The sequence below is a fragment of the Toxoplasma gondii genome, chromosome IX (assembly GCF_000006565.2).
Source record: "Toxoplasma gondii ME49 chromosome IX, whole genome shotgun sequence".
Lineage (NCBI taxonomy): Eukaryota > Apicomplexa > Conoidasida > Eucoccidiorida > Sarcocystidae > Toxoplasma > Toxoplasma gondii.
This window is the reverse complement of record NC_031477.1, coordinates 1,939,724-1,963,323: the sequence shown is the minus strand read 5'-3', so window position 1 is coordinate 1,963,323 and position 23,600 is coordinate 1,939,724. Positions and strand designations below refer to the sequence as shown.

At 57.2% G+C, this 23,600-nt stretch overlaps 4 protein-coding genes across 4 annotated transcripts; 2 read left to right on the top strand and 2 right to left on the bottom strand.

Moving 5' to 3' along the window:
• Nucleotides 1–898: 898 nt before the first annotated feature.
• On the bottom strand, nt 899–1,555 carry TGME49_264850 (hypothetical protein; the record flags this gene model as incomplete). The annotated part of the gene is made up of 1 exon (XM_002368573.1): nt 899–1,555. One exon carries the CDS (start codon nt 1,553–1,555, stop codon nt 899–901), a length of 657 nt encoding a protein of 218 aa, XP_002368614.1.
• A 201-nt stretch (nt 1,556–1,756) lies between these two features.
• On the top strand, nt 1,757–14,934 carry TGME49_264860 (zinc finger, C3HC4 type (RING finger) domain-containing protein; the record flags this gene model as incomplete). The annotated part of the gene is made up of 5 exons (XM_002368574.2): nt 1,757–4,085; nt 4,497–13,208; nt 13,551–13,638; nt 14,203–14,405; nt 14,651–14,934. 5 exons carry the CDS (start codon nt 1,757–1,759, stop codon nt 14,932–14,934), a joined length of 11,616 nt encoding a protein of 3,871 aa, XP_002368615.1.
• A 212-nt stretch (nt 14,935–15,146) lies between these two features.
• TGME49_264870 (Sodium:neurotransmitter symporter family protein) lies at nt 15,147–23,519 on the bottom strand. The gene is made up of 3 exons (XM_018781381.1): nt 23,310–23,519; nt 23,190–23,250; nt 15,147–23,111 (listed from the first exon to the last, which is right to left on the bottom strand). The coding sequence occupies exon 3, from the start codon at nt 20,042–20,044 to the stop codon at nt 16,931–16,933; it is 3,114 nt and encodes a 1,037-aa protein (XP_018636319.1). The 5' UTR covers nt 20,045–23,111; nt 23,190–23,250; nt 23,310–23,519; the 3' UTR covers nt 15,147–16,930.
• TGME49_264875 (hypothetical protein) lies at nt 21,504–22,442 on the top strand (the record flags this gene model as incomplete). The annotated part of the gene is made up of 2 exons (XM_018781382.1): nt 21,504–21,777; nt 22,399–22,442. 2 exons carry the CDS (start codon nt 21,504–21,506, stop codon nt 22,440–22,442), a joined length of 318 nt encoding a protein of 105 aa, XP_018636320.1.
• Nucleotides 23,520–23,600: the final 81 nt, after the last annotated feature.

The window sequence follows — 23,600 nt, the reverse complement described above, 5'->3', positions numbered from 1 at the left end:
ATGTATGTATATATATATGTATATATATGTATGTATATATATATGTATATATATGTATGTATATATATGTATATATAAATGTATGTACATGCGTGAATGCACACAGGTAAATCTTCTCTGTCTCTGGTTCGGTCCGGCGCCTGTGTGTGCTGCTTGCGTCGCCCCAGGACGTTTATGCGGCGTTTCAAGAAGGCCGAGTTTGCGAGGGAGGAAAGTTCGCCGAGTGGAGACAGAACGACTGGGGATGTATGTATAGAACGCGCTTGAGGCGAGGAGGAGACACGAGGGAGCCGAGTCTGTCCTCTAGGAGTGTATTGGCATTTCTGCCAGATCAGACAGGAGAGGAAGAAGAACAAGCAGAAAGGCATGGAAATCGATGGAGGAAGGCAGCACTTTGGACGTCGTGCCAAGGACTCGCGCAAAGGCCTCACAGGCGGCCTTGTCTCGCGCTTCAAACAGGCAAGAAAACCAGACAGTTCATGGATGAAATGAGGCGAATCGATACGAAACAAGGTGGAGTGGAACGAACAAGAAAGAAGGAACAGACTGGCGTTTTTTCAGCTCCGCGACATGCAACCGTCGAGAACGCGAAAACGGTGGCCGCTTCGCTCGGTCGCCTCTCACTCCCTGCTGGAGTGCAGTCACAGATACACACACATCTCTCCTTCTTTCCTTTCGTTTTTCTTCGTTTTTCCGCGTAGCGGCAAACAGAGACGCGACAGGGAGAATGACAAGCAGGGGGAAAGGAGAGAAGAAGCGAAGAGAAGAAGCGAAAGGCAGAGCGAGAGAGAGCAGGAATCGGCGAATCTGCGCGCAGCAAGCTAGACCTTCTTTTCCGTGTGTGTTTGCATGCACGCCTCGCAAAAAACAGCTTGAGCCTTCAGAAACGCCAAGCTTGTCAACAGTCGCTAGGGTGTAAAAAGTCTTGCAGAAAGAGGCGAAAGAGAGACAACGAACTCTTTCTTCGAGGAGGAAACCTTTTCGTCGCTGTGGGGTCTGAGAGTCTCCTGCCCTTCTGGTGACTCTCAACGGTTTCTCGACGGTCGAGGAGTTCCAGAGTTTTTTCTGACTGCTTTTTCTCCTGACGCAAGTCTGCTTTCCCCGACAGCTTTTCTTCTCGTTCATGTTTCGAAGTCGGATTCTCCCCTTGTCCATACCCTGCGGGTTTCTCCCTCTTCGTCCCCCCTGTTTGCATCGCCTTTCCTCTCCCGCTGTTGCGACTTTTTTTGTCGAAAGCGACTTCTCTCCCGCTTGTCTGTCCGCTTCCTTTTCTTCTCCCTTTGTCTCTTGCTTTGCTCCGCCTGCTTCCTGCTCTCCTCTCTTCCTTTCTTCCGTTTCGTCGTCCACTCGCACCCCTGCTCTTTCCACGTGACTGCGGGGGCCCCCTCTCCCTGTCGTCGCCTCGAACGCGAGGCGCGCGCCTCTCTCCTGCTTTGTGGGTGCTTCTTCTCCCTTCCGCGCTGCCTTCCTTTTTGAACTCCTGTTCGCCTTCGCTGCAGTTGGTCTCCTGCCTCTCTGTCTTCCCTGCCTCTCGCCGGCGCCTGTCCTTTCGCATGCACTCGCGCCTCTCCACCTGTCTTCGTCGCAGAGAGAGTCCCCGTCCCCGTCGACTTCCCTCTCCACCTGTCTCCCTCGCAGAGAGAGTCCCCGTCGACTTCCCTCTCTAGTCCCTACTCCATCCAGTCCATGCTTCGGTTCACCTCCTTCACTCCGCGTTGTTTTCCACTTCTCAACGGACTTGCCCGGTAATTCCGGAATGGCGCCCAACGAGAAGGTTCCGGCAACCTCGGCCTCTCGAGGCAAGCAGCTGACTGGGAAGCAGCTGAAGCGTCAACTCCGAGGCGAAGCGGCGTCGAGCGCTCGTGCTGCTCAGCTCGTCTCCTCGCTGTCTCCTTCTGTGGACCCTGGAGCCCCAGGAGGTGCAACGCAGCTCGCGGCGATTTTTGCGCATTTTGCGCAAGCCTCCACTGCGTCCTCAGCGCCCGGAGAAGATCAAGGCCTGTCCGCGTCCCTCGCCGCTTCCTCTTCTCGGTCCCCTTCTTCGGTGGCTCCGGCGACTTCCTCCTCCGCCTGCGCTAAGGCTCCGGGAGGAGCGCAGCGAAGCCGGTATCGGGAGACTGCGAGCGAGGCGCCTTCTTCCGTCGCGGCAGGGCGAGGCGCCTTGAGGCAGGCTGACGCAGGAGAACAGCAACAAATCGACGACATCCACAGAGCTCTCGCGAAGCTGACTAAGCGAGACTCTGTCACACGGCTCAAGGGACTTCAGGAACTCGAGTTTCTTCTCCACGCTTCGCGGGGGTCCGCCTCTCCCTCGTCTGATGGCTTCTCTCCCTCGTCTGATGGTTTGAATCCCCCCTCACCTGTCTTGTCTGCCTCCTCACCTGTCTTGTCTGCCTCCTCACCTGTCTCGTCTGCCTCGTCGCCTGTCTCGTCTGCCTCGTCGCCTGCCTTCTGTGTCTCGGCCTCTTCCTCTTCTTCGTCGTCTTCGCATCCGGCGTCTGCGTCTTCCCCGGACCTCTCTTCTTTGTCGCCGGCCACAGCGTCTTCCGCCGCCTCTGCCGCCGGGCAGACCCTCTCCGACGAAGCTTTTCTTGTGATAGCAGAAGCCATTTTGCCGCAGTTCGTCTATGTCTACGGCCGGTTGGCTGTCTGGGACAGCGAACGGCGCATCCGAGCTGGGGTGAACCGGTGCTTGTCTCTGATCGCCTCGCGAGCGCGGAAGCTTCTCGGGCCTCACCTGCGAGCGATGCTTCCTCTGTGGTGGATCTCCTCTCACGACGATGCGGCTGAAGTCGCGCTTGCCGCCCAAGAAGCGCTCGACTTTGCTTTTCCTCCCTTCGCCGCCTCCTCGTCGGCCGCGGCTCCTGGGGCTGTTTCCTCGTCTCCGACGCTGTTTTTTCGGGGATTCGTCGGTCACCGAGCTCGACTGGCTGCCGCGTTTGACCACTGTCGAGAGGCGCTCTTTTCAGAATACTTCCAGTTGCTTGCATGCAATCCGGAGGGCCTGAACGCCCTCGCGTTTGGCGCCAAAAGCCACCAGAAGAAAAGCGGCGGCGAAGAGACAAAGTCTCCACATTCCGGAGACGAAGCAGAAGACCGCTACGACCGAACTGTCTCCTGTGTCCTCCTGGCTCTCGGTCACCTCGCGCGCCTTCTCGTCTCCACCTCGGCTGCCTCGTCGCCGTCTTCCTCTCCTTCTTCTGAGGGGACGAACTGTGTCCTGTCTCTGTGGAGAGACGCGTTCGAGCCGCTGCTCTCTGTGGGGAACGCCACTAGCCTCGTTCGCTTTCTTGCGCCTTCGACCTTCCGTCTGTCTGTGCGGCGGGCGGCCCTTGCGTCTCTCCTCTCTCTCCTCAGCAGCTTCGCGCGAGCAGGACTTCCCTTTCCTCTGCCTCCTGTCGCCTCCGCCGCCGTCTTCCGCGGTAGTGATCTGCAAGGCGAGAAGAGTGAGAAGAGCGAGAAGAGCGATAAGAAGGCGTCCAAGCAAGAGAGGCATCAACGCCAGCGTGACGCCCAGCAGACCGCTGTCGCCTCGGCCCTGACGGCTTCCTCAGTCGCGGCCTCTGGCGCTCCTGGCTGCGGTGGTAATGGCGACGCAGCCGAGAACGTCTCCGCCAGTGCAACAGAGAGGTACATTGCTGCGCATGCAGAGTTCCCTTATCCTCTCCTTCCTCGAGCTTTCGTCTCCACCGTCTTCAGCGCCTTGGCAGATCGTCCCCTCTGCGCCTCGCGGCTGCCGGCCTGCTGGAGCTTGAGACTCGCGCGGAGCTCCGAGGAAGGCCCCCAGGCGCGGGAGGGTCACCGAGACGGCGGCGCCGGAGACGCCAGTTTAGGACGCAGCCTCGCGGACGCCCAGGTGCAGTGCGGCTCTGCAGGCGTCTTGGAGGTTGTCACACTTCTTCTCTCTCAGTGCGACATCCCTGTTCGCCGCCTGGCGCCGACATGCAACACTGAGAAGGAAGACCAGCCGCGAGCAGAGGAGGAGAGGGACGTGGAGCAAGGCGTTCTGCATGCATACAAGAAGATGATCTCCCATCAACTCATTCTCTTTTTCCCTAAACTCTTAGCTGCCATTCGTCACGGAGGTGAGGCTGCTGAGGCGAGGTGCATGCGGTGGGTCTTGTGACAGGAAAGAGTCATCGTCCACGCCAGGAAGAAGTCTCTGTGAAGGATGAGAGATCCCCGACGAGACTTGAATTTGCAGTGAAACCAGGATGGAAAACAGAAAGTAGCGGCATCGCGCGTCAGTGCGACAGGCAGCTGATGAGTAGTTGAGAGCATTGTTGAAGGCGTTGCGCGCTTTAGTTTTTATCTAACTAGCCGTCTGGCTTGTACACTCCTGGAGAACGGGAACCGCGACACAGGTACGTAGTGCCCCAGGCCTCTTTCAGGGAGTGGTAGCCTCCCAGCGAGGACTCGAGAGAGGGGCGGATAATGACGAACAAGCAAACGAAAGCAATCGAGTACGGATGCGCCTTTTTCCTTCTTGGTCTCAGGCTATTCTTCGTCCCCCTCTTTCTATGACGCCCTTCTGCCGCTCCTGGCCGCAATGCCGGGCGACCTGCTCTTGCAGTCGAAGGAGGGACGAGACTTCCTCTTTGCTCTCCTCGGGGACTTGACGCTTCTCCTTCCCCTTGTGGGTGTTTCAACTCCAGCGCGGGATCCGACTTCGAAGGGCAAGACAGGAAAGGAAGCAGGCTCTGCGAGAGCCTCAGCTCGTCGCTTCGACTGCTCTGTGGCGGACCACAAGTATGTTGGCCTCGAGAAGACGCCAGGCGAGAGAACAGATGAAGGCGAGGTAACTGCCGCAGGAAGCAACGAAGGCCAGGACCCGGTTGAAGGAAAGGCGGCGGTGGAAAAGAGGTCTAAGAACCGCGAGAAGACTGACGTGGATGTCGCGGAAGCCAGAGTGGAACTGCGAGACTGGTCGCAGCCCAGGCGCGGACGCGCTGTCGGAGACAAGGCAGCTGGATCTGTCAAAGACGCTTCTCTTTTTTCGCGGTCTGCCGAGGCTCTGCACCCGGGTGCTCGCACCCTCCTGACTTCACACTTCACCGTTCTCCTCTTCCTTCTTCAGAAACGAATTCTTCCGGCGTTGCCCCGTCCGCGCGTCAACAGACTCGGAGACTCCGCAGCAGCGCCGCCGCCCTCGCCCAGCTCCGCTGGTGCGGTTTCTGCTCTCCCGGAAGCTTCGTCTCTGCCTCACATGGCTCGTGGTGCCGCCAACGAACCGCCGGCTCTCACTCAAGCAGACATGCGGCTCCTTCGTCTCGCCGTCGCGCGCGCCGTTTGTCTTCCGCTTTGCTTCCTTTTTCTCCCCGTTCAGGGCCAGCGATCGGCCTCGCAGTCGAGAGCAGTCCGCCAGGTCCGGCGACTCCACGGAGCAACGGAGGGAGACGAGAAGATGGCGACGACGGGGGTGCTGCCAGGCGACGAGGAAGAGGAACGCTGCTGGTGGCACCGCGAAGACGAAAAGAGAGCGTATGAGGTCTCGCTGCCTCTCCTCGTCCGCTGGTTCGTTTCCGAAATATTCAGACGAAACATGAAAGGCGCCACTGAGTGCGCTCTCGCACCACTCCTCCAGTGCATGCAAGACCATGTGAATAGTCTCCTCTTTGCCGCAGTTGCGGGGATTCCTGGCAAAAAGGCTTCCGCCAGAGACACGGATCGCGCGACCGCAATCAGTGCCTTAGGTGCTCTACGAGACTCCCTCTGTCCACTCTTCGCTGCCCTGGCAAGCGCGGACCCCGGGAACCTCAAAGCGCCTCTTGTCTCCGCTTCTTCTCCTTCGGCTGCTTCTTCAGCTTCTTCGTCAGCCGCGCCTCTCTGCGGGGGTGCAGGCTGGGGCGCTGGCGAGGACTCTCTGACGTTCTATGCTGGTGTGCGAAACCTGCATGCGTTCGTCATGTCTTCGCTGCTGCGCCTGCTCAGAGATCTCCCTCACGCTGCGCAGCCTGTCGCTGGAGAAACGGCCGACGGCGAAGAGCTGCAAACAGCGAGGGCTGTCGACGAGAGGAGACCCGCGGCGACAACGCGCGATGGGTGCCAACGCTGGGACTTGGAAGGGGTCAATGAAGTCGTCGAGGCTCTCTGGCAATTCCTCGAGGCGAACATGCGGTCGCGGAGACCTGCCGTTTCGTCAGACAAGGCAGAAGACGTGCCGGCCGACGCGACGCAAGCTGGCACTTCATTTGCAGAGGAAGAAAGCCGAGAATCTCTGATTCTTCTTGTTGGCGACAAGCGACAAGTCGGCGAACTCAACGACGGAAACGGAGACGCTCCAGACCTCGCAGAAGGCAGAGAGGGTGTTGTCCAGCTTCTCGCGTCGGTCGTTCGGAACTGCGTGGAAGAGGCTTCCCTTTTCCTGCAGGCGCGGGGCGATTTGGAGCTCGAGACTCGCAATGAGGAAGACAGACGACCGACGCGTGGAGTTCTTGCGAGGGTCGCCGACGATCGAGAGCGCCTGGCCTCCATCGGCGCCCAGTGGCGCGTTGCGCGCCTCCTGGTTGACAAGCTGCTTCTTCCTCTTTTCAGGAAACTCGGTGGGATTCATGCCTGCGCCACGACAGGCTTCTTGGGGATTCCAGGAAACTCGGCGGACGCCCTTGTGGAACCGTGGAGACTCCTCGTTTCTTTGCTTCTTCCTTCACCCGGCCTCCAAGGTGGTGAGCCGGCCTTACAGTTTCAGACAAGCAGCGGCCCAGCGTCCTCCTCAAAGAGGATCGAACCTTCTCTTCTCTTCTTGCATCACACCGTCGCACTCGGCCTTCTCCATCGCCTCTGGAAGGCCTTGCGGGGCTTGGGTCGTCAAGGCGCCGGTGAAAGGGAAACATTTGGAGACGCGAACCGAAGCACAGGAGAGGAAGGACGCGAGTGTGTATCCGGTTCTCTCTGCTCCCGCTTCAACGTTGCAGAAGTCGCCGCAGAGACGACAGGCCGCTGCAGTTTCCAGGTCGCTCTAGAAAGATGCCTGCTCTCCTCGGCGTCCCTTGTTCTCTCTGCACCTCTGGCCGTCGCGCCCTTGGGGTCCGACAAGGCGTCTGTCGCCGCCTGGAGCCCAAGAGGATCGCAGCTCCTCCAGATGGTCACCTCTGAGCTCCTTCCAGAGTACGTCGAGCTGGTTACGGAGACACTGACGCATGCAAGCCAAGGCAGTGCGCAGCAGGCGCCCCAGCAGGAAGATGCCGAAGAGAGAAGGCAGCATGAAAGTGAAGAAGGAGCAACCGCCGGTGACGCAGCACCGTTCCTTCCATTGATTTCTCTCAACAGTGAGGAGGCTGTTCTCCGCTTAACCGAGGCATGTCTGTCGGCGCTGCACCGGCTCTACGTCAGCCAGAACCGAGCGCGAGAGGTACTGAGCTCAGGCATTCCAAACGTATCTTCGGCTTCACCTGTTTGTGACGGAGAACAGTCTCAGGCTTTCCGTGACTGCGAGGAAGCTGCTGCCCAAACGCAGCGCGACCTGCTGCGTCTTCTTCTTCCTCTGAACTTCCAGACTGTTCTGCATCTTCTTCTCTCTCGAGTGCCTGCTCCCTCCGAATCATCCCTGTCAACAAGCCTGCCTTCGTCTCTGTCGCGTTCCTCGCGGCAAGCCCCGACTGTTGCCGCCTTGAGTGGGTGGCTCTCTGGCCTGTTCACTTTCCACCTTCTTCAACATGGGATGCCGGTTCTCGACGGCGACGGCCGCTCTCAGTTGGCCGCTGCTTCTGAGACTTTCGAGACGCTTCTCACTCGCCTCCCCAAACGGGTCCTCGATGCCCTCCTGTCTCTGCTTCGCGCCTGCGTGACCTTCCCCGCGAGTCGCCTCTACGCGGCGCTCTTCGAACTCTCCACTGTCAGTCTGTGCTTCCAAGAAAGCCAGGACGCAGACGAGCAGGAGGAAAGTGGGCGCGAGACAGGAAACCGAAAGCGAGACGGAAACGCAGAAGGAGCGGAGGCCTTTGACAGCTTTGAGAACAACAGAGACGAACCGCTCTTCCTCCGAGCTTCTGCTGTGACTGTCGAGAGGTGGGCAGGCTGTCTATCCCTTCTGGCCCGGCCCCTGTTGAGTCGCGTCTCGACGCGTCAATCAGCTCACAAGGCACCAGGCGACTTGACCGCGCCGCCGCGGGCCATGTCGCATGCACTGGACATCCTTGTCTATCTGCTTCGCCTTCACCGACCGTCAGGAGGTGAGACAGATCCTGAGCACCCTTTGGGTCTGCGTTCGTCGCCTTCTGTTCTGGAGCCTCACACATGTTCGCAAGAGAAGGGTGACTCTCTGGGCCTTCGGTCCGTCTGTGGCACCTCGGTGGAAGGCTTCGAACCTTTGTCTCCTTCGGAAAGTGAGAATGGCCTAAAGGTCGGTCTGTGGCGGTGCGCTCTGACGCATGCGTGCTGCCTGGCTTTCTTGGATTCTTGGGGGGCGCTTTGTGGCTCTGCCGCGCGAGATGCGTCAGGCTCCGCTGCGAAGACAGCGAACAAAGAAAGGGCAGATTCAAAAGGGAACTTGAAGCCAAATGCAGAGGGCCATTTCGAGGAAGACTCCCCACATATTCTTCTTACTCGTGATCTCTTGGAGGCGGCCCAACAGTCGCGAGAGTCGGGGCATGTCGACCTCCTTCTTGATTTGTTTCTAGCTTCCTCTCGTGTCTCCGTCGAACCGGAACTCGGTGTCTCTTCTCTCGCGAGCCGGGCTGCAGCAGCTATAGGAGAAGAGGCAACTGCAGGCGCAGGTGGCGACGCTTCTGTGCTGGTGGATTCATCGCCGTTTTCGCTGCTTTTCCCTCCTTCCTTCTCCTTCCGTCGACAGCGAGAGAGAACAGGGAGCTTGGTGGACTTGGCCATGCCCGCCCTCGTGTCTACCGTTCTCTCTGGAGACAGCAGCGCAGCTCTGTCTCAGCCTGAAGTTCGAGAGCGGGCCTGTGGCGCCAGAGGAGGACCTGCAGTCGCCTCGTTTCCTTCAACTTCTTTGTTTGCCTTGTTCTTTTCGCGGCTGCTCCGTTTCTGTGAGGCGGAAGGTCAGTGGGAGACGCTCCTGCCTTTCTCCGCAACAAGCATCCACGAAGAACAGTTCTTCTCGCTTTCCGCCAGGGACCCGGCGCCCGGCGTCGCCTCAGCGGTCGGGCCGTGCATGCTGCGATCAGCCGTTTCCAGTGCCCTACGATCGTTCCTCCTCTTCTCGGGAGTCTCCTCTCGACTGCCTTCCCTGTCTCCCGCAATGCCGCCAGGAGGAACGCAGGGCCGCGACCCGGTCTCGTCGTCGGCAGCGGCATCTGCCGCCGCGACCTCTGGATGTGCTCGGAGAGATGTCGCAGACTCCAAGGTCATTCGGACGGCCTTCGAGTTCCTCAGGTGGCTTCTCCACGCCAGTTTGGCGGTGACGGGTGAGCAACAGCAGACGCAGGGTCTTTCGGCAAACGACGCGCGACAGAAAAGAGCGACCGAGCTCTTGGAAGATCTCGAGGACCCCCGAAGCAGCGCCAGCAACTCGCAGGGCGATCTGCATTCTCTGCCCTCTTACGCGAGCGCCCTGAGCGTTCAAGTGGTTGCTGATGCCTTGCAAGATTTTCTTCGCTCGCTGCCCTCCTGCTGCCTCAACATGCAAGACGAGACAGAAGAAAACGTGCGTCTCTCCGAGACTGTCCAGGACCTCCTCGAGGAAACAGGAAACACTCACGCCTTCCTCCTTGATCGTTTCCAAGACCAAATAGAGCGGCTGTCGCTGCTGCAGTCCCAGACAAGTGCAGACTTGACAAGGAGCGAGTCCGCCAGCCAGACTGCTCGTTTTTCTCTTGCGAGCAACGCCTGCCTCCTTGTGTCTTCGACAGGGAACTCCGAAGAAAGTCGACTTTCTGAACTCGCTGAGAGCGAAGGGACCCTGGCACGCATTTTGTCGTGCTTGGGGTCCGCGTTCTTGACGGTGTCTTCAGTCGGCAGAGAGCTGGTCGCGTTTTCTCAGAAGGTGGATCTTTCTTTCGCGCTTCACGGTGAAGCGAACGAGGCAGATGACATGTACAGAGACTTCCTCGCGGCTCTGCTTGAGCGCGAAACCGAGATGCGTCGCCTCCTTCGCTCTGTGCGATACTCGCCGCGAGCGGTCCTTCCGGCCACCCAGAAAGCGCTTCTTCACTGGCGAGGTCTGCGCCCTTCGTCTCAGCAGTTTGCAGGAAGCGACGGAAGCGTCCACGAAGACCATGAAGAAAGGAGAGTTGGAGGAAGGCAAACGGAGACTGACGAGAAGGAGCAGAGCGTTGAGGCCGCAAGCGCAGAAGACCGGGGAACCGACGCGTTTGTCTGTCGGGCGTGGAAGTGTCTGGAGGCCGTCGATGCCGCCTGTGGGCTTCGCCTCCTTTTCCGGGCCTTCCAGAAGGCCGACCCGCCTGCAGACGAGGCAATGGTCGAATCAGGAGACGCGCTTGAGAACGAACTGAGTGACGAAGCATTTACCCTGGAGGCTCTTCGTCTAGCGGTTTTTGTGCTGAAGGAGACAAATCGGCAGGATCGAGGACACTGGGGAAATCGAAAAACCACTCGACCGGGGTCTGCTTGTGGCACACCGCGTCCGTTGGAGACAGGACATTCTGCAGACCAAGGGAGAGAAAGGGAGAGCATCTCTGCTGCACCGAGCATGGGAGCTGTATCTCAAATCTTGGCTTTGTCAGTGAAGCTCGTCCGAGCCTCGCCCTTGTTTTCAGAGGTCACTGAGGCGGAGACAGGTCGCGGAGACAGGACGCTCGGTGTCTCTTTTTCGGAGGCACAAGACCGTTCGCTGCGTCTCCTCGCGCTATCTGTGCGGCTCGCTGTGCTCTACGATGAAGCGCTGCACATGCGTGAAGCCGCACCGGCCCCCTCCAGCCTCGCGGCTTTCTCGTCTACTCCGCATGCACTTGTAAAGACGAAGACTTCCTTCTCGCGCTACGGTCTCCAGCTGTCTTCCCGCCCGTTCTGTTCGCAGTTCTACGACGACGCAACCTGCAGAGTTTTGCGGGTCTTATGTGACTCCCTTGATTTGTCGGTGGAGACCTCGAAGGCCGCGAGCTCCAGTGCCGCGACTGCGTCTCCGACCGCGGTCGCGGCGCGCATCTGTGCGGGTCTCCTGGGATGTCGCCGTAGCCCGGTTCAAGCGAGCATCGTGACCTGCTTGCGACGGTATCCATGGTTTTCGCAGCCTCTCCTGCAGACTGACGCGTTCCCTCCACTGTTCCTATCTCCCGAAGCGCAGAGCGAAGGGCGCCAGCGAAGGCCAAGAGCTAAAGGAGACACTGCGTCTGATGGAGAGAATCGGGATCGTTTGTCCTGTGTCTGTCCAAGAGCTTTGCACGGCGACTCTCTGTCTCTACTCGCCAACGCAGACCTTTGCGAATGCACTAGGCCTGCAAATACGTCAACATTCAGTTCTAATCCCACAGGGACCGAGTTTCCCCTCTCGGCCTCAAGCCGCGTCTCCCGGCAGCAAGTGAAGCAGCTTCTTCAGCGCTTCGATCTGTCGCTGGACCGACCATTGTCGCCTGCGGTAGACGGCTCACACTCCGAAGGCGAGGCCTGCGAAGACGGCGACTCCAGCGGAGACGAGGAACGACACTCGAGGGCGGCCAACCGAGCCGTGGCGCGGACTCCGGGGCCAGGCCTGTGTGAAGGTGACGTTTTTAGCGGCAGCGCAGCTTCTCCTGCTGGGTCCCCGGCAGGGAGCAGCTCGCTCTTCAGGAAGTTGCGTCATCTCTTGTCGACAAAGAGCGATGGAGGCGAAGGCAAAGGCGAAGGCAAAGACGAAGGCGAAGGCGATGCGGGAGAGTGTGAAGAGATGCGGATGGTGGACGATGTGCTCCAGGCAGTAGAGCCGGGAGACGGGGAGAGAGAAGAGCAAGGCAGGGCAAGTCAGAAGAGCGAGAGAAACGAAACAATGCAGACAGAAGAGACACCGCAGTCAGGGCGAAGCCGCGACGAGAGAGAACAAGAAAAAGGCGACCGCATATGTCGACGTCCCAAGGGGTTTTCACCTCATCCGTTAGCTGCTGAACTCTCCCAGGTCGAGGAAGGAACCGCGATTCTCGGCTGGCTCTTGCAGATCTTCACAGGTCGAATCCTCGCTTCCCAATTGGTCGGTACCTTTCGTTATGCGAGCTGTGCCCTCGCCCTCGCTTCGGACATGCACAGCGCGCGCCGAGCGGGGACGGCTTCGGAGCAGAGAGGCGCTTCATTTTCTTCTGTGTTTTTCGAGTCGGAAGAACAGGGTGGAACTAGCGAGGACGAAACTCGCGAGCGCGAGAGAGAACAAGCCCTCGAAGACATCGCTCTCGGTTTAAGGGGATGGATGATCGTCTTGCCTTCTTTGCTTTCGCTCGCGTCGGACGAAAGCGACGGCAAGGCCGACTCTGGGTCCGAAGCAGCCCAAGAGACAGGAGACAAGCGAAGCGGAGAAAAGGCCGAGGCGAGTCAAGACTTCTTCCAAAAACAGGCATACCTGCCTTATCTTCAGCAGCTGTTACAGACGGCCCCGTCGCAGGCTGCACGAGCGCGAAGCGTCCTGAGCCGAGCGACGCCTTCCTACGTTCCCTTCGCTCCGCCTTCGTCTCTCTGCTCCTACGGCGATGCCCCCTCGCCCACGCACTTCTCCCCGAGCGTCGGTTCGTCGCCCTGCGGGTGTAGGGCTTGCGAGCTGCTTCAAGATGTGACGGAAATGTCCCTCGTTCAGGCTCTCGTGGAATTGTTGTTTGTCACCTTCTTGCAACTCGCCGCCGAGGCTTCTCGTTTTTCACCTCGAGACTTCGTCGGCCTGCAGTCCTTCGTCGCGCCCTCTTCGCGCCCGGTCTCCGAGCTTCCTGCGTCGCGTTCGGCTGTCGCTTCTGCATCTCACGTCTGCGCTGTGGAGCCGCCGAGTGTCGTTCGATGGTTGCTTCCTCCTGGCCTCGCAGACGCCCTCGGGGGGCAGTGGAGGGTGGTGCCGGGAGATCGCGTCCGAGCTCCAAAGGTGAGGAAGGCGCCGGAAACCTCCCCAGGGCTCATGGCCGAAAGCGACTCGCTCTGGCTCACGCGCGACTGGAGAGAGTACATCTCTCGAGAGGGCATGCAGAGTCTTGCGACGGACAACAGGAGGTCGGACGAGAAGGCCCCCGAGACAGTGCTTCAACAGCTTCCGCTCCACGGACTTGTTTGGGATGTGACCAATCGCTCTTTCCTCTGGCTCCTCGCAGCTCACGTCTATTACCTCCTCCTTCAGTTTAATCCCGGTAAAAAGCCGCAGGAGCACTCGATGCACAGATGGACTCAATTCGTCCGTAGCCAGTTTGTCCCTGGAGATGGTCAGCCAGGCGGCGGCGGAATGTCGTGGAGCTCTAGCATACGAAAGTGGAGACATGGAGACACAAATGCTGGCTACAGAAATGCCTCCGTACACGGCACTGACGGACATGCAGCAATGCATAGATAGCGAGGTCCGTAGGGAAGTCGTTGAACAGTCGTCGCAGCGAGTGGACGGAGAGTCGGTCTTCCTGTCGCACATGCCCCAGTTGATGTTCTTCACTCCTTTTCTTCGTTTGTAGTGTGTGTCTGTTCGCTGTTTCTCGTCTCAGAGGCCGTTCGGCGCATCTGGATGCGCTGTCGCAATGGGCGCGCCAGGAGGGAACTGGAACTCTTCACTGAGACCTACGTCTCCTCTCGGTAGGAAGCGTCTGATGCCTGGGCCACTGCCAGTCGGAGCTCCAAGCGCCGCCTGAGAGGCGGACGCCCTGTTCATTCACTTTCTGCTCGTTTCAGTCTCAACTGCTCGCTTGCTGCGTCCTTCGTTTTCTGCGTCTTTCGCTTTGATTTGTGCTCACGGCGCAGCCAGGACGCGTCGGAGTCTCCGGAGTGTGGCGCGACGAAGGGCGCCTCTCAGGCAGAAGTTCGCTGGGTCTCTGGCTTGCTGTCCACCTCGCGTTTCCCTGTCGGGCGTTCGCTTCTCCTCTTCCGGGCAGGCTTGGCGTTGACCTGTCTTCGCTTTTTCAGCTGTGGGGTGTGTCTGTTCGGCGGCGACAGCCACCCGTGGAACGCCTGAAAGGCTGGCCTCGTGTCGTTGCTCTTGCGCGTACAGAGGGCGCGTTTTTTTTGAGGTCTCTCGGTTTCGCGGCTTTTGGGCCGCTTTTAGCCGAGTTGCTGGGTTCTTGCGCGTTTTCTCCCCGTTTTTCGCGTTCGCGCGACTCCCGTTTCAGAGGTGCCATGGCGTTCATCCTGCTGTGCTTGCAGCCTCATGCAGAAGGAGGTGCGCGAGGCATCGAAGCTGGCGGAGACGTTTGACTTGTCTCTGAACTTCGACAGCCGTCAGAGGGACCTGGCAGTCACTTTCCGAGACGAGAAAGGCGAGATCTCGGTCACGCTGAATGTCCTTTTCGCCAAAAATTTCCCTCTGCAGAAGAGCCAGCCTCATCTGGATTTAGATCGCATCCCTGGTCAGTCTCGCAGCGCGTCGTGCTCGACCAACGCGCGCGCCAGTTCCAGTTGTGTGGGCAGGGTGGAGTCTCCGACTTCTTTGCGTCCTGTTCCTTGTCTCTTGACGAGTCTTGCTGTGTGTCGGAATGCCGCGAGTCTCGCGCCACGGTCCGCTTTCCAGTCGTTTTTGCGGCGCCCTGCGCGTCGGAGCAACGCGTCCGGCTTCACAGGTGAGTTTGTGTCTGTCTTCTGCCGTTGCTCGCAGGAGTGCCGAAGCGTCGCAGCAGTCGGTGGCTGCTGGCGGCCTTCGGGGCGATGAATCGCTCCTCTCTCTCCGCAGGTCTTTTTGTCTGGGCGGCGAATCTCCAGCATTTCTTCGAGGGTCTCGAAGACTGCCCGATCTGCTACTCGGTCGTCCATCCCCACCATCGCTCTCTCCCCAAGAAAATGTGCGCCACCTGCAAATACAAATTTCACGCAGAGTGTATCTACCGCTGGTTCCGCACTGCTCGAAAAACCAACTGCCCTCTCTGCCAATCCCCTTTCTAGCCACAGACACAGACACACACACACACACACACACACCCCGCAGCCGCGCCCCTCTCCACGTAAAAAAAAATAGAGATCGGCATCGCAGTTGCCTGTGTGTGTACGAATTATATACATAAACATATATATATATATATATATATGCATATGTGAATGTGTGTGTGAGCTCACATCTATCCATGTATATAGACCTGCGGACAGAATAGTATGTAGATGTCTACGCATGTTCGCGCATGCTTATGGACATGCGCATATATGATATATACATATATATATATATATACATATATACATATATATATATATATAGGTAGATACAGATGTGTAAGTATGTAATTGTCGTGCATGTGGTACGTCTGTTGTTTGTGTCTCGGGATGGATGTTTTGTTCGTTGAGAGGCTTCTTTCTTCACGGCGTCGCCTGCCGAAGATGTTGGGAGCGCGCATGGATACTCCTCTGATCTGGCTGAGGATTTAAGCGCGGGAGTGCGATGGAACATTCTACCCACACAGGGTGTCAACAAGGGTTTCGACTGCGTCTTCCGCGGTCCGTCCGCTTGTTTGTTATCGTCTGTTCGTATATTTTTAACGCATGCATGGCGCGTGCATGCAGCGCGGCAGACAAAAAGCGAAATTCCTCCAACTCTCCGACCGAACTCAAGCCAGCCACAGAGGCACCGAGACGGGGAGGTTCGCCTCCGGATTCGGCCTCTCTCATTGTCAGATGGACACAGCCTCTATTACGTATCGATGTATCTACGTGAATAGCGGGATGTCGGCAAGTATACAAAAATATATAAATATATATAAATATATATATATATATATAACATACATATATATATATAATACATATATATATATATATAACATACATATATATATATATATAATACATATATATATATATATATATATCTAGAGAGAGAGAAATAGATGCGTGAAGATGGATAAACGAATAGACAGAAAGAGATCGAGATCGATAGACAGAGAAATGGAAACATTGGCGGAAACGTATGCACACAAACAGATAGATCGCGAATTGTGGAGATAAAAAGAAAGACACGCGGTGATAGATCGGAAGGAATATAGATGAACGAAAAAGTCTGTCGGCAGATGTGGATCGATTTGCTTCGGTGTGCGTTTTGAATTCTGGAAACACCCTGGACGCGTCTGGTCTTTTTCTCAGGCGCGCAGGTTTTAAAAAAAGCAATTGACGCTTTCGCGTTTCTCGAGTTCTTAAACAAGAGCGTGCCTCGATCTGGGAAATGTTTTCGATTGACGGCGCTGCTTGTCTGAGCCGAAACACACATCCGAGATGTTCCGTCAGACTCCGAAAAGCAACAGAGTCTCCTTCAGACCGCTTTTCAGCGTTCTTTGACGACTGGAAAAGGGATTTGAGAAACAGAACCGCCTTCGTAATACTCACGCGCATGCACGTACGGGCTCTATGGCTCGACACAGTTCTGCCCCGCAGCTTCCGGAAACGATATGCAGGACTTTTTCACCGTTCAAACAACGGCGGGATTCCCAGTTGAAAACACTCGCCCCTGTAGATCCGGCACACACTTACTCTTGCCTGGGAACGAAGGCTCAGTTCGAAAGAAATATTTCTACACAAAGGTGAAAAGTCTTTATAGAGAATAAGAAAAAAGGGAGGCGTCGAGAACGGTCTCCTTCGCTCTTTCATTGTCGCTGTTTCTCCTCGCTCCTTTCCAACGAACAACTGGTGTTTTTTCGAAATTGACGCTCCTCTCTCCACTGAATTTGTCGCCTTCTAGCCGTGTCTCTCGCTCTCTCTTTTCCTCCCAGGTTCTCAAGCCTCGCACTCCCTCCCTGCCACCCTCTCTTCGGTCTCCCGTTCTCTTCCCCCAGCTCCTCCGCTCTTGCGGTTCCTCTCTCTCTCTCTTCCCTTGTCTGCATTTCGCCTCTCGCCACTGTGTCTCCTTCATGCGACAGCGCATGCCTTTCTGCTCGAACGCGTTCGAAACGCATTTTCAGTTGCTTCTCTCTGTGTCTTGTTTCCCTGCGATCCCGCTGGCTGTGGCTACACTCGCCGGAGAGACTCCTTTCGAGACGCCGGCGGCCGGAACCGCTGCCGCCGCTTCTGCCGCATGTCTCTGTCTTCTCGCGAATACTTTTCCGCCTAGGGGGCGTCTTTCTGTCACGAAGCCGTGGAAGAACTCGGGAAGAAGGGAGCCGAGAAACACGAAGAACGCGACAAACGCGAGCACTGCGATAGCCACGATATGGTACGCCAGAGGCAAACCCCCAAAGTAGAGGAAGGCGCCTTTCCCGAGTTCGTTGAACAGCAGGAAGAGGAGAATTGCGGGGCAGACGTACTTGATGACGACCGACCAGACGGGCCAGAGGCAAAAAACGCGCGCCTTTGACGCTGTTATCGCGTTCAGGTGCAACCTCAGATGCTCAACGTTTCCAAAGTACAACCAGTAGATCCGGTCCCAGATCGAGAGCCGCCGACCTGTTCTCGACGGGAGCCCCGCCGCGCCCTGAGGCCCCAGAAACGAAGTGGAAGATGGGGGCATGCCCTCCGCGCTTCGTAGGGAGTCTTCCGGCTCCACAGCGTATCCTCCACTGCGTCCGAGTCTGTCGTCGAGCGCACTGAAACAAGCGTTGTTGTCTCCCCTCACCTCCGCTGCCTGCACTTGCAAACCAACCTGGCAGCGCTCAGGGTCTCCCAGACGCTCCCTTCTCGAAGCCGCAGAGAGCGAGGAGACTGACTGCTTGCGGGAGGTACCCTGGAGCGGGGACGCGCGGTCGCCAGGCGCCTGGGAAGCCTCCATGTGGGGACAGAGGTAGAGGGCCAGGCTCGCGCCTGCGAGCATGAGGGGGAGTGCAGTCGCGAGGGCAAGAGCGCAGCGGCTCGGAGGGGCGGCAACGAAGAGAATCAGCGCCGCGAGTGAGACGCCTCCAAGGTACGAGAAGGCGTGGACCGCGACGGGGAGAAAGCCAAGGACTTCGACTTGTCGGCCCATGCCGTAGACCCAGCCGAAGGCGACGGCCTCGCAGCAACCGAGGAACGTGAGGCCAACCACGCTCCAGTGGTAGTCTGCAGACTCGATGAGGTAGATCCCCGAGCGGAGACAGAAGGGGACGCCGAGGACGAAGCCGAGGACGCATGCAGCGAGCGTCAGCTTCCAGCGTTTCGTGCCGCGCCAGAGTTTCGACTCCTTCAGCAAGTCGATCGCAGGCTGGACGAAGGAAATGGCACTCGTGATGCCCAGGAGAAAGAACGCGAGGAAGAAGAGCGCACAGAAGAGCTGCGGCGCCGGGAGCGTCGCAAGCGAAATTGGGTACAATACGAAGACGAGTTGGTTCCCCGCGATATTCATCGCGGAGAGATCTGCGGCCCCCGTCGCCTCGTCAACTTCGCCCACGCGCTTCGCAACGTGACCGGCGATCGCAAAGGTCGCTACGCCACTGACGAAAGAGAGGACGGCGTTGCTGGCGGCGACAGCTGTCGCGTCGAGAATCGTATTTTGCGAGACCTTCTTGTGAGAGGCGTACGCCGTCATGACCCCCTGAAAGACCCCGAGGGAGAAGAAGACCTGCGAGGCCGCCTCGCCCCAGATCTCCGGCTGCTCCACCAACGCCTCCCAGTTGACGGAGAAGAGGTGAGAGAGTCCGAGGCTCGCGCCATCCAGCGTCAACGCGCTGACCATCACGAGACAGATCGCAAAGACGGGAAGCAACACCGCCGCGTAAATCACCGCAGTGAGAGACTGTAGGCCCTTGAAGAGCGAGCAGAAAAGCTGCACCCACACGAAGGCCAGGCCGAGGAGAACGGGCAGAGCGAGGCCTCCAGGATAGGCGGCGCTAAAGCTTAACACCCCCGAAAAAAGAAAGTCCTGCGCCTTCTGCCGAATGTCCGCTGTGCAGTGGCCGTGAGGGAGCCCTGGGGAAGAAGTCGCGAGCCACACACATGCGGTCGCCCCTGTCTCTGTGAGAGACCCTGGAAGACTCTGAGCCGCTGGTGAAGGCTCCGGCGATTCTCCACCAGAAGGCGAAGGTCGCCCTGCCGCTTCGCAAGCAGTTTCGTCTTGGAACTGAGTGCAGAAATCCAGTTCGGCTGGTGAGACAACCCACGGAAGCGGCGTCTGCCAGCAGGCGAAAAAGTAGTGCAGACCCCAGGAGAGGAACACTGAGTAGTAGGCGCAGATGAAGAAGGCCTGGAGCATGGTGGACGCTGCAAGGCCCCGCAGACGAGGGGAAATCAAATTGAAGACTCGCATATGGCCCCCGCGGAAGACCTGGCCGAGGGACATCTCGAGCGCGAGGAGCGGCATGCCTACGAGGACCAGCATCAGGAAGTAGGGGATAAGAAACGCGCCTCCCCCGAACTTGTAGCAGTAGGTGGGGAATCTCCAGACACACCCGATGCCGACAGCGGCGCCTACTGCCGCGAGGACAAACGCGAATCGGCTCTGCCACTCCATCACTGAAGAGGACATTGACGCGAGCCGACTGAAGGGAACTTGTCGGTCTTCGTCTCCGTCCTTCTCCACACACACCACTGCCTCGCCTGCGAAACCCAGCGCAGTCTTCCCGCTCCCGTTCTGCGTCGAACGCGTCGAGGCCGCAGACCCGCGCCGAGACCCCCCGTCGGAGACTGCGTCCGGTGCGACGCGCAGGGGCACAGAGAAGTCCTGCTGTTTGTAGATACACGGCTGCTCGAGTACCACATCGACAGGGCCTGGGGGCTTCTCGCAGGGGATCGGGCCAGAGCCGGCGAACGGCGAGTTCACAGAGCGCCCAGAAAGCGAACGCGAGAAAGCCGAGGAGGTGACTGGCTGGGGCGGAACCGAGGCGAGAGGAGACGGTGGGAGCGCACTGGCCCGAGGCGCGGCACTGGGACTTGGGGGCGCGACAGCCGCCGAAACAGCTGCTGCGCGAATAGCTGCTCTCAAACCATCGCTCTTCGCGGCCTCCGAACTTCCTCCCGATGAGACAGCAGACAGTGGAGACACAGGGCCGTTCCGGCGAGACCGGGACTTCTTCGCCGGCACCGCGGGCGAACACGATGCGTCGGCGATGCGAGACAAAGAGGCCGCAGGCTCCTCAGGCGAAGAGACACCCGCAGAGATCGGCATCTTGGGCAGCCGCGGAAACAGTTGGCCGGGAGACCAAGGCTGCTGAAGGCGTCGCTCGATGCAGCAGGAACCGAACTCTCCTCGAACGAAACAGGCTCCGAGAGGGCGGAGAACAACACAGGCGAGGGGGAGGGGCGATTTGAAAAAAGAGGGAGAGAAGACGAGAAGAGCGTGGAGACAGGAAAGAGCCGTCAGGTCTCTGTCCTGTGTGTGTCGGATTCGGAATCTGCTTCAAGACTACAGAATCGTCAGGGATGCGAGTTGAAGCGAAACGGAAAAAATGGTGTTCCACGATACTGAATGTCAGTGAGGAGGACGACCACGAACTTCGAAAGAGATGCAACATCAGCGAGTTGCGTAAGCGTCCCCGAGCGAAAACAAAGAACACCGGGACACTGCTCTGTACAGGCGAACTGAAAAATGCAGAGAAACGAAAACTGAAAGCAACATGCGGCCTCAGAAAAGGCATGGCCCCTGACAACAGACCCGGGGAAAGAGCGGTCACATCGCCATGTAAGGTCCTCAAATGCCCCTCTTCGTCTGCGTTTCTTGTCTGGCTTCTTGTCAAACAGAGGACCAGGGGGACCTTCTGACAACTGACAACTGTCAGGTTGCTATCGCGCGAGCCGAGAGTAGAGGGAATAAAAAAGGAGGCATTCTTGACTGCATCGCCGTTTCCACCAGGGATCAAGTTTTCCGACCGTTTCTCGCCCCGCCTGGCTGGATGAATTCGTTCACTGTACGCAAACTTCAAACGCTCCACAAGAAGCTGCCGTCGATGTGCGCTCGAAGTCGAAACCGGGAACGCAGGCAGTCTATGGCGGAGAGCGCCCGCGATGGACCGATGAAGATGGGTCACACTTCAGGTTTTCCCCTCGCATATGTGCGGCTCTTTAAAGACAAATACACCCAGTGAAAACCCAAGTAGACACCCATTCGCTGTCCAAGTTGTTCGGAGAAAGTGAAACGTGATGCAAATTCTTGACGGCAGGGACTCCTACCGCTACCGACTGGGTACCTACGAACAAGCCTGGATAGGGGATAGCTCAAATTGTTGTCGAACGCGAGCGGAAACTCCGCCAAAATCTCCTAAGAAGCACAACTGACAGATGAAACAGTCCCCGAGAAAAAAATAAATTACACTACACTGCGTGAGAACGGATGAACCGAGAGAAAGTCGCCTCCAGGAGCTACCTGGAGGTGAGATACAGAACCCGGCTTCCAGGACACGCGCATGCTGAAATGAGGAACAGAAAGGGGAAACACAACGACATATCGAAAAGCACAAAACGCAGCAGTCTGCCTAAACAACCTCGAGCAAAGTGGACGGAAGTGGGAAGCCGTAAGTTAAAGGCGACCCCGATGAGTGTCTGAGGACAGAGACCAGCGGAGCTTAGACGTGCCTCGGATTGGAACGGCTGCGGGTGAAGAGAAAACAGGGTCTCTCCGAACCCGGAAAATGCAGTTCAAATTAGTAGAGCAGAACTCGAAGGTTCTACCACAGAGACGAAAGCAACGCGTGAAGAGAGACGCTACAGACTCGCCTAACCACGACTTACGATCGCGGTCGTTTTCGTCGCATTTTGCAGCTTGCGGCAGCGCAGTGTCATTTGACTCCCGGGCAGCTCTTCGCTCTGTTAGCGTCATGACGCATGCAACGGAAAGCGGACCAGGGAACAGCGGCGATTCCAGAAGGAAGCTGAAATTGAAACCCCTGAGACAAACCCTCCCAAGTAAGGCACTTTTCACGTTTAGAAAAGGTGCAGCGAAAGCGAACTATGCAAAGAAGGACGGGTTTAGCTGGTGCCTGCACTGCAGATGAAGAGGCGGCCGTGTGCCCCAGCAGTTGGACAACGGTGTCCGCGTCTTTCCTCGGAATGGATGAACCACGTCAGCTAGCACTCCGTCTTGTGGAAACAGATTCAGTCAGGAGCGATCGCGCATCGTCAAACTGTTTTGAGCTTGGGTCATCTGCATACAACAGGTCCACTCCTGTGTCTGTCAGTGGTGGAAGCAAGCGAACTAACTCTCCTCAGCCTCTCGAGGAAAGGCATTTTTAGGGGAGTATCATGGCCTTCACGGAAGAGACGAAGGAAAGGGTGCGTGGTATAAGGCCTATTATAGTGGAATGTGCAGTCTGCATTTAACTACGCGGTTTTTGACAACAGAGGGCTTCATGGGTGTATAACGGCGTGCTTCACCGTACCTAGGGCAACTCGTTACGGGATAGAGACAACCAAGTTCCTTGTGACTATATCTCAGCTTATGAATGCGAATCAGGCATGTGAATTTCAGGACTTCTATCAATTCCACGAATGCGGACTTTCTAAATTGTTTACGTTGCACATCTGCAGCAGCCCATCACGACGATTGGCAACTCGCGGGTGTCGTCCGATGAAATGTCGACAGCACACCAGCCATGATCTCAGAGCGTCACTTCTGTTTCAAGTACATGGCCAGAAATGAAACGACGCAGGAGCGCGCGGGAGGGAATGTGCAGGTGGCTCTTTTATCGAAGGTGCAAGAGAGCACAAAGCATACGGCGTCAGCTCTTCTTTAGTGAAAGCGAGCAAAAGAGCACCAGGCATTCCTTTTTTCTGACAGAAACAAGCTGAAAGGAAAAAGTGTGCTATGATGCCTGGTGAGTGCAACCAGTAGAGGAACGGTAACCGTCGGTGGCTGGGCTGCGACTCGCAGCCAGCGATAAATGAAATCGGCCCCCATATGCTTATGAGATATCACCTGTTTCCGAAGCTCGAAACGACAATGTGTAGGAAATATCGGCACCACGAGTGTTGCCACGAAAAAAGATGGGAACACAGCGAAACTAATGTGAAGCGTGCCCGCAAGTGATGGGGCCACAGAGACCACTCTTCTTGTTATGTTTTCCGAATGCAGACCAGAGAAAGGGAACTCGACATTGCCATCTGGATGTCTTTTCTCACACTGTGGTGTGGCATGCCTTCGTCGCTCACTGTCGATTTCTGTAAAAGACGGTCCTCGATGTTCGCCTGCTGTTCTTACCGCACTGATGTTGCGCACCTGACCGCACGGAAGCACACATTTCCTGTCAGTCAGAAAAAAATATAGACTTTCTTAGCATATATTGCTCCAGAGACTGGCATCTGCAGCCAACATGCTATACCGGACAGTGCCCGTCAGCCTCGCCGTCAGTGGAAGTCTTAAAAGTTGAATTCCATCGCCTCCTTCCATACACATAGTTCTGATGAAGCGGCAGATTGGGTTTGCAATACATCTAACCCACCTTGGCGGTGAGTAACACTGTAATCTTCCACTTGTCAGCTCTTGCTGTGGGTTGTTTTCCTCCTCGAATGCTGCAGTCATTGTTCGTGAAGTTTCAGGATTTTGCAGTCTTGGCGACAGAGACGATTCACGTCACTTGAATCCCTCAAAGGTCCTCTGTTCGTGTAATCCAATACTCGTCGTGCTGGTATTCTACACTCTTGTTCCACACTGAAGGAGCAGTCGTAAAGTGATAAAAAGCTGGAACGTGGCAAGTGTCAATACGCCTCCGTGAGTATTGGTCCGATTGGTA